General features: G+C 42.5%; 1 protein-coding gene across 28 annotated transcripts in view; it reads left to right on the top strand.

Annotated features, from left to right (window-relative positions):
* Positions 1-12,425, top strand: part of neo1a (neogenin 1a) — a 228,867-nt gene that overhangs the window by 141,470 nt on the left and 74,972 nt on the right. For all 28 annotated transcript variants that reach the window (XM_085768598.1, XM_085768639.1, XM_085768618.1 and 25 more), the window contains exons 10-15: positions 1,812-1,960; positions 3,968-4,106; positions 4,829-4,878; positions 8,454-8,598; positions 10,679-10,789; positions 10,899-11,093. In XM_085768598.1, the coding sequence (XP_085624724.1) occupies positions 1,812-1,960; positions 3,968-4,106; positions 4,829-4,878; positions 8,454-8,598; positions 10,679-10,789; positions 10,899-11,093 (789 nt within the window). The remainder of the gene's footprint in view (positions 1-1,811; positions 1,961-3,967; positions 4,107-4,828; positions 4,879-8,453; positions 8,599-10,678; positions 10,790-10,898; positions 11,094-12,425) is intronic.

Raw genomic sequence — 12,425 nt, 5'->3', positions numbered from 1 at the left:
GCTGAGCGTTAGTCGGACCACCCAACAGCATGGCAGAGAAAGGCAGCGTTTTCTTCTAAGCCACTTCTTGTTTACTCCCCAACATGTACCGTAAGCCCTCTGTGTGTGTGTTTTGTGAGTGTGTGTGTGTGTGTGTGTGTGTGTGTGTGTGTGTGTGTGTGTGTAGCTGCTCTAAGCCCTGCCTACTCCAGCGAGGAATGTCTGACATTAGTATTCCTTTTAAAAATGTTTCCCCTCATCCAGCCTGTACAGAGATGCTGCTACACTCACACAAGTTCACTACATTATTTTGACTGGAGGACACATAAGAGTCATTGAGAGGAGAGAGGGGGGGGGTGAAGTGGTGTGTCTTTGTGTGAAGGTGTGCGAGCTTCCCCGTGGCTGCTCCTCCAAATCTCTCTGTGTTTTTGAAAGTGCTGTGAATGGGGTTTCCCCACCGTCCCTTCACCTCCTTGGCTCAGCTACAGCTCCGTCACTGTGGTTTTCTAGGTCAGCTGCTGTTCCTCCACCCGTGTCCTTGGTTGGAGGGCAGACAGAACAACACAGACACACACACAAATACACACAGTACACCTTAATGCCTGCCAGCAGGAGCCGAGCCACCCATGGGGATAGCGGTGAAGGCGGGCTGTACCCGTGCACTATATCTCTGTCGCGTGGCGTGCACTTTTAGTGTAAGAACATGCTACGAATTGGAGCTTAAACTGTTGACCCGCGTCTGAGCGCCAGGCGTGTGCACACCAGGGCTGACCCGCATCTCGTCTCCTCAGAGAGAGTGCTTAATACACCTGGACACACACACACTAACACACACAGAAACTCAGGAGACGCACACTTCCAACATCCATGTGCGCTGACAAATGGGAGCTTCTCCTGTTCTGTCAGGAACACCGGCAGCTAAAGCTCACAAGATGTGTGCAGCACAAGACATAGATCTGTGTCTGACAGCCAGCACTTCAACCTCGCAGTCTCATTTTAAATCCAATGTGGCACAGCACAGACACTACAGGAAATCACTGTCCATATACTACGCGCTGACACAAGAGAGCTCTGTGTACAGTGGAGTCACAAATTATTAGGGTAATGATGCATATTTTATCACGGTAGCTTGGACCTCCAGCATAATATAAAATGAAATGTTTACTTAGTGGGTAAATTGCTGTCTGCCAGCTTGGATTTGAGTGTGTTTACATTTGCATCATGCTGAACAGTGTAGGAATTATAGCCCTATTTATCCATAGTCTAATGTCAGGTGGTATAAAGTAACCGGACAAGCTCACCTAAACTCATATTTACTCAGTATATATACACACACATTTATGCTTATGTTTTCATTTGTTAGTTTTTATAAGCTGTTAGATAATCTTCTCTCCAAACACAGTGCCACATGTGTTTATGTAAGCATTTAATTTAAGATACTATTACTAAGCATTCAAGATGGACATATCTGCACTGCTGCGCTTATCTTACCAAAATAGAGCTGCCTAGCAACCATAGTATAAAGCTGATGCACAGACACACTGTAATACACTCTCTGCCTAATCCTGCCTCCTATCTTGACTAACCAAACACAATGAAATAGACTGTCAACCATGCCCACTATAAGCTAAAAGCAGATGGTGCTGGAATGCAAAGGATGGCACCATGATGTTTTTGAGGAGGCACGCCTCCAGTTTGTTTGTCATGAAAGGACATGTGGCTAAAGTAGACGAGTTTGTTGGCAGCGAAACTCTGAACATGAGTTATGTTCAAAAGTGCTCCAATTTTAAAGGTTTCTAATTTTTTTTCCCTCTGCTGTGTTTTGTCACCAGTCCAAGTGCCCGGTCCTGCTCCCAACCTGCAGGCTGTGTCCAACACGCCGACGTCTGTCGCTCTGAGCTGGGACAAGCCGCTCACCGGCAACGGAGAGATGCTCACCTACAAGTTGTACTACACTGACAAAAGTGTCGGCATTGAAGAGGTAGGGTGTCGCTGTAGAACATCTGCAGTCACTCAGCTTTATTCATCAGTAGTAGAATAATCCATTAATTCAGTGATTTCAACCTTGGGGTCGGGACCCCACCTGGGGTCGCCTGGAATTCAAATGGGGTCACCTGAAATGTCTAATAATTGATAAATAAAATTATTGATAAAAATATTTTTTTAACTAATTATTATTCTTTATAAAATTCTGATTAAAAACACCCCAGACAATCTTAAACAACTGTATTTTATACTTTCACTTTCTTCAATATGAATCGAGTTAGAGCTGGTGCGTCTTGACTGACGGCCACGATCACATGCAGTCACATGATCACGGGATCACCAGAAATGTATGATGTCAAAATGGGGTCACGCGCCACAAAAGTTTGGGAACCAGTGCACTAATAGATCATATGTGGTCACTTTTTTGGGTATCCAGGGCATATACGCTTAATGCAGTTTTTTTCCCGATCTGCCCAATATGACTTTAATTTTTATCATGGATTTGCTAGTTATTAGGTGAATAAACACATTTGAAGATAAAATGATAAAAAGCTCCCAGTAAAAACAAGGCTGGAAATTGAATAAACAAAAATCAAGTAACATCTGGACATGCTTAAACTATATTTCAAAAGAAAGAAAAAAAGACATACTGGCGCTGTTTTTTTAATGTGTTTTGCCTTTTTACTGACATTTCATTTAATGCACTTAGCGTAAATGTAGAGTTTGGACAGAAACATACAGCTAATGCCATTACTGCAGTCAAAAAGGAGAGGTGGTGTATGCAGCTGACGCTTGATTTTGCTGGGTCCATTAGATTAAAAGTGTATGACTGCATAGTCTAATGTAAATTGTGATGAGGTAAGAATTTCCTAGTCATTCACCAAAGGACTCTTTGTCCCGGTCTTTAGCTGCACTCTTGATCACACATCTGACACAAAAACACATATTGTGCAAAGAGAAACCAGATATGATTCACCCAGTTCTTCTCTGCAGGTCTAACTCTGTCACAAGAGTGAAATCTAGCTGCTTAGATATTGAGTCAGCCCCGGCAGTAGCAGTGTGCAAGCCAGTGAGGCATTAAAAACCCTTTAATATGATAATGGATGAAACGTCAGCCAGCGCACTGAGTAATGATGCCTCAGCTCCCCGGAGAAGAGAGCCAGAGATGAGGTGGAGAACGGGGAGATGAAGGGAGGGATGAAAAGAGAAAGAAGAGGTGAAGTAAAGGGACAGAAGTGAGATGAAGTTAGAGAGACACAGTGCAGAGACGACATGAAATATTAAAGGACGGGGAGAAAGTCAGGGAGAGCTTCTCTTCAAGGGTGATCAGGTCAGAGCCAATCATCTGACCGGAGTTCAAAGGTTGCGATTGGACGGCTCTGGAAGCAAGATTAGATTCACGTTAGACTCGCGAAATCTCCTCTTTTCACTCAAAATGTCACAAGCGAAGAGCTGAATGCAAATTGGGCATGGGCCAGCGTGGCCAATTTGTAAAGCAAAAAGTCGTAATCACAGAAGGCATAATTTGTGTCTCAGTGGAAGATGACATTTTTACCAACTGAAATGTTAGTGTGATGAATTGATGAAAGCAGGCGTCACTTTTTGAAGCTGTGCCACATTTAAGGGATTCGCCAGAGCTGTTAATCTATTGGAAGTTTTTATTTACAGCGTTTTACTTCCATCGCTAAACTTATCAAACAACTGTCAGCAGAGAAATACTCCAGATCTGTTTGACCTTATTTTGTAGATGATATTTTCAAAAATAACACATTCACCATATGCATATAAGCTTTGTATGATTTATTCCATTGTCATCCTGTCTTCACATAATAAAATGTTACTTATTTATGAGAAGAAAAAAAACATAATTTTCTACCTGACAATTTTTAAATCTGAGTTGCAGACAATCGTGGGTATTTGCAGTCAGTTTTTTGCAGACAAGTTTTAGAAGGTAAAGCAAGTGTCTTGTAAATGTCTCTCTTCTTCCCTCATTGTCTTTCAGGACGTTGACATAGATGGTCAGTCCCACACCATGACTGGGCTGAAGAAGAACACTGAATACAGTTTCCGTGTGGTGGCCAACAACAAGCACGGTCCAGGCGTCTCCACTGAGGACATCATAGTCCGCACCCTGTCTGATGGTCAGTTGGTTCATGAAGACATTGAACATTATTGACTGAAGTCATTACCTATGTGCACCCTAATGGAAACTGCTGTTCACACCCAGTGCCTCCTTGTTTTGCACTGGGCAGCACAAATTGTTCAGCAGCATTTTTTACTTGTTTTAGAACCCTTTTTTATTATTATTACATATTTAATTTTCAATCACAGCTTGGGTAAGCACAGAAATAATTTGGTTAGGTTAAAGAAAAGATTATAATTAGAGTTAAAAACACACTCCTGGTTGTTGCCTTCTCCCATACTGCATAAACAGCCACATTGGTGATTCCCCACAGGTGCAAAAAGTATAGTTACCGTAGCTACAAACATATAGGTGCTTGTCTCTACTACATGTTCTATTGCTATATGCACCCAAGTGTAAATAGCTATATTATTGTAACCTTTATTTAACCAGGTTTGTCCCATTGAGATCAAAGATCTCTATTGCAAGAGAGACCTGGCCAAGAATGGCAGCACATACAGTTTCAATGTCATTCATGTCTATGATTAATGTGACTTAAACAAATAGAATACAAATAACAATTGAATTTACAAGATTAGTCAAAAAGATCCTGTAAATTCAAACAGTTGGGTGCAACTACAGAAGGATCTGCTATAATTGACTAACTGCTTCAACTCTTCTATCACATGTGTCTGTTTTGCTTTATGCTGAACAAAGTGTGTGTTTTCTTGTGCTCCACAGTCCCAAGCGGCCCACCACAAAACCTCACAGTGGAGGTTCAGAACTCAAAGGTAAGTTTTAAATGCCATAACTGAACCTGAACCCGGTCAGCATTTTTTATCTTCCTCTGGGGCCTAAAGGCAGCCATGTTGGTTACACACACTTTCTCAGCTGCAGCAGGGAAACAACAGACACAGCTAAACTCACTGGACTGGTGTACAGAGTATGTGGCCGCTTCACCAAATACACAAACGCTCATGCAGACAAACAGGTGAACAGATCCATAGGCTGCAAACCAGGACACTGCTGTTTCTCTGTGTGATTAGCTGCGTCAGACGCCTGCAGCCCCGGCTGGTTAAGAGGGTGTGTGAACCTTCATCGATCCTCTCATCGCCAGGAGACTCTCCTGTCACAAGGTTTTAGCCTCTGAATAACTCTCCATCTCCACAGGATCCGGCAAAGTAGCCCGAAGCTCAAATCTAAAATGGATGTGAAAAAACATTATCCTGGGAGACATTGGCATGCTAGAAATGATACAAAGGGAGTTGAGGTGTCGGTCAGGCTATCCGAGGAAGCATTGATTAGCTGGTTTACAGGTGAAAAGACGTGTAGGCATCCAGAGAAAAGCAGCCGAGGTCTGTTTTGAGAAGTTTTTGTTTTTTTAGATGTCAAGTTACTCATACCTGAAAATGTAAACTCAACCAAATTATCCCAATAATCTTTATAGATGTCTTCTTGTATCTAAATGTTCATATTGTTGCTTATTGAGTTACTATGATGTAAATCTACCCTTCTAACAGCCACTTTATCATCGATCGATTGATTGATTGATTATTTGACATGTTCTTTTAGCTGACAGGATATGTAAGAAAGTGAAATTTGTTTTATCAAGCTTTAATTTTTCTTTGGATGAGAAATAACTTTCAAATTCCTCACATGCAGCGACTCCTGCTGTGCCTCACTCTTTAAATGTTGTCGTTAAGTCAGATTTATTACATTGAACGTAGTGTAGGAACTGCACCACAAGGTGGATGCAGGCTACGCAACAGGCCTCTGATTAAACAGGAAACCAGTCTCTGCTGCCTATCTTTTCGCCCATTTGATCTTCAAACAGAGAGCTGTAGGCCTTTTTATTGTATATTTCCACCCAGATGATGGATTTAATTTTTTTTTACAAAAGCTGTTTCTCACTCATGACACATGAGACAGCAAGTGCAAACAGAGAGCACCGAAAGAGAAGGAGATACGGAAAACCTCAGGGTGCCTGCAGACTATGAAAGCAGCAGCCAGCATTTTTAGCCCTTTGCTGGTCGATGCCGAGTGAGAGAGAACTGTCAAAGCAGACCGGGGAGAGAAAAAAAAGAAAAACTGATAGAAAATCCTATCACACACTCCCAGCTTGAGTGAGAACTGGCCACCCATGCTGAGGGATACTCAGCAGAGATTTGCAGAGAAGCAAAAAAATTAAAAACCTGATGCTAATGTTAAAAGTAAAATAAAGACGGTTCACTCTGTGGAAAGGACAGGATTGTTTTCTGAATGGATAGTGTACATCCAGCTGAGCTGTCCCTTCCCAGTTAGACCCACACAAACCAATTTAAACCTGCAAAACTGACATCTTTTATTCCTTAAAGGGATAGTTTTAGGAGTAGGCTTGTTACCTTCAGTTGTCAGTGCAAGCTATTTTTAGAACAGCAGAGCAGAGCCGCGAGCTGCTCAGAGCTACGCTACGGAGGCTAATGGGATTTCTTGGTTTCCCTCATCAAAAGAAATTCTAAAAATAGCTTGCAACCCGCCCTTACCCTAACCCGACAATTAAAGGTAACGAACCTACTCCTTAGACTATAGGGATTATGGCAATGGGCCAATTTGCCAAAAATGTTGAACTATCCCTTTAAAATTATTAAAATTAGTCATATTTTTCTGTCTCTGTTGCCATTGTGTTAAATTCTGAATGTAAACAACCATCATGTCAGTTTATAGATACAAAGCATTTATGTAATTAGCCGACGTGATGTGCCCAGCCAAATAGAACTGGAAAGATAACTAATTAACATGCGTTTCATATCCAGCCCTCTCTTTGGGCCTCGTCAAGCAGAACCTCGCATCTTTTTACCTGGAAGAATACTTGAAAGTCATGGTTATGTGATCTTTTTTTTCTCTTTTTTTTTCTTTTGGCATCTGGCTTTCACACTTCCCCTTGTGATTTGCCAAAAGTCAATTAAACAGGTTATCCTGATGAGGGAAAATAAGGGAGAGAAGCAACACAACATAGCAAGCTGCAGCTGATAGTGTAATAAGAAAAAATGGAAATAATTGAACACACTTAACACAAATTTAATTTGTGCAATTCCTCCAACTCGGCTGGGGAGGAACACGTGTGTTTGTGTGTGTGTGCGTGCGCCCTGTGCATGTGTTCACGCTTTTGTGTCTCAGTGTGACAGTGGGGAAGCGTTAATTAACTCCTCTCCCACGCTGAGCTACCCCCAACCTATCTCTTTAAACACACACGCAAAAATTCAGATGCATGAATCCCACAACAGTGCAACACAGGCCCGCCAGCAAAAAGTCCCGCATTCATCTCTCTGTCTGACCACACACACACACACACACACAAACCTACATGTACACACCGCATGCTCACCACACCCAACTCATCAGGAAACCTCCTTCTATAATTAATCTGTTTGTTTTTCCTAACACGTCAATCTGCACTGCGTCACCCACGCTCAGAGGGGTGGGGGGAGGGACAGGGACAGGGAAGACGGCGTCCCTGCAGGACAGTAAGCCCACAGAGTCATGTAAACACAACTTCTCCAAGAAACGCGTGATGCGTGGATAGTAACGAAGTAGATGTACTTTGTTACACTACTTTTTTTTTGAGGATCTGTACTTTACTTGAGTTTTTTTTTTAATCTACTACATTTAAAAGTTAAAAAATATACTTTTACTCCGTTACTTTGACGTTTTCCACCTCATTACTCGTTACAAATTAAAATAGAAAGGACCAAAGTATTATCTGGAATGGGGATGTCCGAGAGGACAAGAAGAACAGCGTACGGTACTCTGGCAAAGATTAGACGTAAGAGCAGGATGATCAACATGGCTGCCTCCATAGCTAACGCTGATGAGGAAGACATGGAAGACGTTGGCACAGGAGGCACTTTGTTGTGTTGTCAGGCAGACAGAAGCTTTATTTATAGTCATGTTCTCAGGCAGACACCAGACACTTGATTCCCTCACTCTACACGTTTGCTCAGGTGTTTCTTTGTTTTATCAACCACATCTACTTCATTCACCTGAAAGTGAAATAAAGAGACAAGGGGAGAACCATTATTGGTTGTTTTGCTTTTTTTATGCGTACTATAAAAATACTTGTACTTGTACTTTTGATACTTGAGTATATTTTTTCACAAGATACTTTTGATACTTAAGTACATTTAATGTGAGCTACTTTAAGACTTTTACTCAAGAGATTTTCTTATGGGTGACTTCATTGTCATTGTCAGTTATGGTATTTGTACTTTTACTTAATACACCTCTGGATGCTACCTACTATTCCACGAAGTCACCTCAACAAGACCGAGAACACACAATCCCACTGCTAAAATGTGATGTTTTGTCTCATGTGACTCTTCTTCTCCAGAGCATCATGCTTCGCTGGCAGCCCCCACCCCTTAACGCCCAGAACGGGGAGATCACAGGCTACAAGATCCGATATCGGAAAGGACCCAGGAGGAGCGAGGCGGCCGAGACCACGGGAGGCACCCAGCTTAGCAAGCTCATTGATGGTAATGGACTGTGATCTCGCAGTTAGCTCTGGATTTAATAGCCAATTTCAGAATGAAAGTGCAGTATGATACCTGCTGCATCATCAGCCTGAGGTGTTCATTAAGCTCCACTACTCATTTTGTGACGGAGTTAGCTTTGTTGTCTTCCATTGCAGTTTTCTCAGAAAGGCTTTTCCATTGATCTCCTGCAGGTGGGTGTGAATATGGTGCAACTTTTAGTGTAGAAGCTGTAGAGCTTTAGTTTCCATACCTAGCATTGTACATCCAGTTACATCCAGTTTCTGTGACTAGATGTAGATCCAGCAGAAAGCCGACCACGGTTCACACAAGGAATTAAAATTCATTTTAAATGCATCTCGAGTCAACATTTATGGTGGAATTTCCCGTCGCCTCTCATATTTGGGGTAAAGTTTGACTCCCTGTGATAGAGTGTGGACCTCAAACGAGCCAAGATGGGGCCCGGGCCTCGCAAAGCCTGCATGGGATAAATGAGGTAAAGACGGTTAGAAGAAGTTACGGACGGTGAATTCTGGCGGCTGCAAGAAAGAAGAGAAAACATTTGTAATATCTTCAGCTTATGGCTGCAAAGAGGAAAAAGATTGTCACTGTTTGCACTCAGGGTGGATAAATGGAAAAAGAAAAGTGGCAAGGCAGAGAAGAGGATGGAATAAAGAAGAGTGAATAGGTTACCCTAGTTATATTACAAATATTAAAGGCCTCCCTGTGATTGCAGCCTGTGTGACGCTGTCCTCAATGTGTCTCGAGGTGTGTTCACACTCAAGTTGACAGCTGTCCACTCTGTTCAGGGTGAGTAGGGCTGTAGAAGTGGTGATGGCAAATAGTAATTTGTGCTCCTTGACTCAAAAACTCAGCTCAACCCCTTGCAGCATTATGTCCAGGACGAAAGACTCCAGTCTCCTGCAGCAAATATTTTAGATGTCATAGTTGAACACGATTCTTAAGATGACAGATCTCTTTTTTTGTTGGAACCCTCATGTTCCCTCTTGAAGCTTCAGATGTGTCCAGATTATTCCAACATAAAAGCTTTCATGCTTTCAGACTCCATTTCATCTTGTCACATATATTTCTTACATGCCGAGCTGTTGTTCAGAGTTTAGCGCCGCAACGTCTGTTTATTTAATCAACGTCTAGATTTTCCTCTAAATACTCCGAGGTGGGGTTACATGCTTTACTGTACCCTAGCATTATCCAACACTACCACCAAAGTATGCACAATATCACCACACAGACACACAGCAATGGTGATTAATATTAGATGTTGTCTCAGCAACTTTCAAGTGGCCCCGGCCTCATGCTGCGCGCCGCATCAAAGAGAATACACACTTAAAAGTTGATTTTTTAGAACATTCTGGGGGGTGAAACAGAGGAGTGTTTGTTGGTTCAAAAGCGTTTAGAAGGAGATGTTGTAGCCTTGGAGGCACGGATGGTTAGGCAGTCTTCAGAAGCCAACCCCCAAGGGCGGCCCAGAATAGGGGGTACAGAGAGAAAAGACTACAGGATTAGCATGTAGCGTGCAAATGGGACAATGTGACGATGATGAAATTTTTTTTTCTACAGCAAATTAATACAGCAACACATCATTTGTCAGCAGGCATTCCCTCTCTTTTCTGAATAGCAAAGCTGGCACCCAGCAGTGAAACGGCTCTTTTCTTGAAGCAGCCGCGGCTTCAAATATGAACAAATCCAGACTCCAGAAGTTTTCTCTCTTTTCAGCCCCGGAGTGTTGCACTTTTTGTGGTAGCTGCAAATAAATTTTCACCAAAAAAAAGTAATCACTTTTATGATTTTGAGTGGAAGAGAATTAATTGCACCACAGAAAACTTGACTTAAAGATTTTCTCACAGCGGTGTTGGGTGTCTGTTTAGAATGTCTACGCTTTCAAAATATTTATTGTGTATTTATTTTTCAGCCCCACTTGACCAGCCAAGTGGAAGCACCTTTCAATTCAAGCCTGAGAAAGAGTGTGAAGTTATAATAAATTTAATGCTGCTTGAGATTCAGTTTTAGCCACAGCACAATCTTAGATTTGGATCTAAAGCTGCATATGTTGTCAATCCAGGTCTGGAGCGTGGGACCGAGTACTCTTTCCGTGTGTCGGCTGTGACGGTGAACGGCACCGGACCGGCCACCGAGTGGACCACGGCAGAGACGTTTGAGAGCGACCTGGATGGTAAAATCAGATCCATATCTCCTGTTTTTGCAACAGGTTGTCCCACTGAAAATGACAAACTGCAGCTCACGTTATTTTTTATTTTTTTGACCTGCGTTTTCATCACCAGAATCCCGAGTACCAGACCAGCCCAGCTCTCTCCATGTCCGGCCGCTGGTCAACAGCATCGTGGTGAGCTGGACGCCGCCGGAGAACCAGGACATCGTGGTGCGCGGTTACACCATCGGCTACGGCATTGGCAGTCCCCACGCCCAGACCATCAAGGTGGACTACAAGCAGCGCTACTACACTATTGAGAACCTCGGTAAGAACAAACCACTCTGGCTGATTTGCTTTGATTTGCTTTGATGCCTCTGATAGGATGACTTGACATAATTACATCGGAGCGTCCCAGGTGGTTGAATACCAAAAGTCTAATGTTGACATGACCTGTGGGACTCATTAATCATGTCCTCATTTAAAACACCACAGTTTTATCACATAAAGTGGTTCAACCTGACACCTTATACACTATTCTAATGATGTTATTATACAATTATAAAAGCATTTTAATTACTTACGAGGAAACATACACAGAAACACGACGGAGCGACTCATCTGTAGGTCATAGTAAGATTTAGAGAATTAATGAGATCTTCTCCACCACAGGCCGGAGCCACTAATTACACAGATTGGCCTAATGGGGACACAGTAATTAAGGGCCATAATGTTTGAATAAGGCAAATTTGTTTTGGTGATTATCACATTTCCTCCCATCAGACTACAGGAAACATAATGTTTGAATTCACATATACTTTACGGATTCTGCTTCTACACAAGTGTAATTTTTCTGCATGGGATCGGTCCAGCCATTAAAGGGATACTTCAACATTTTGGCAAATTGACCCATTGCCATAATCCCTATAGTCTTAGCAGTAGGTTTGTTACCTTTAATTGTCGGTGCAAGCTATTATTTAGAACGGCGGAGCAGAGCCGCGAGCTGCTCAGAGCTACGCTACGGAGGCTCATGGGATTTCTTCGTTTCCCTCATCAAACTCATCAAATACACAATCCAACAACTCCAAAACGCTCTGGTGGACAAGTTGTGACCTGCACATTCACCACGCTATGAGATAATAACAGAACGTTACCAGACAGAGTTGTTTTAGAGGTAAATTCATGGAAAACCCCTGATGCATGTTACCGTCAGGGGCAGTTTTTCGGCAAGCAGTCTCGTTATTTGCCTCGAAAACAACTGTGTCTCGTAACGTTCCGTTATTATCTCATAGCGTGGTGAATGTGCAGGTCACAACTTGTCCACCAGAGCGTTTTGGAGTTGCTGGATTGTGTATTTGATGAGTTTGATGAGGGAAACCAAGAAATCCCATGAGCCTCCGTAGCGTAATGTAGCTTGCACCGACAATTAAAGGTAACAAACCTACTGGGATTATGGCAATGGGCCAATTTGCCAAAATGTTGAACTATGCCTTTAAGAAACTGGCACTAATTGTGTTGAGTATTCAGATAACTCTAGGAAGCCGCTTATTTCAGTGAGAAGTGGTGATCCCATTGCAAAGTAAGACGACACGATTACAGATTTTGTTCTATGCAAAAATCCACTTTTGTCCTACTGTGTCCGTTACAGTAGCTCACATCC

This window comes from Trachurus japonicus, chromosome 3 (genome assembly GCF_045865225.1).
Source record: "Trachurus japonicus isolate A0001 chromosome 3, Traja_1.0".
Lineage (NCBI taxonomy): Eukaryota > Metazoa > Chordata > Actinopteri > Carangiformes > Carangidae > Trachurus > Trachurus japonicus.
This window is presented reverse-complemented; position numbering and strand designations above follow the sequence as displayed.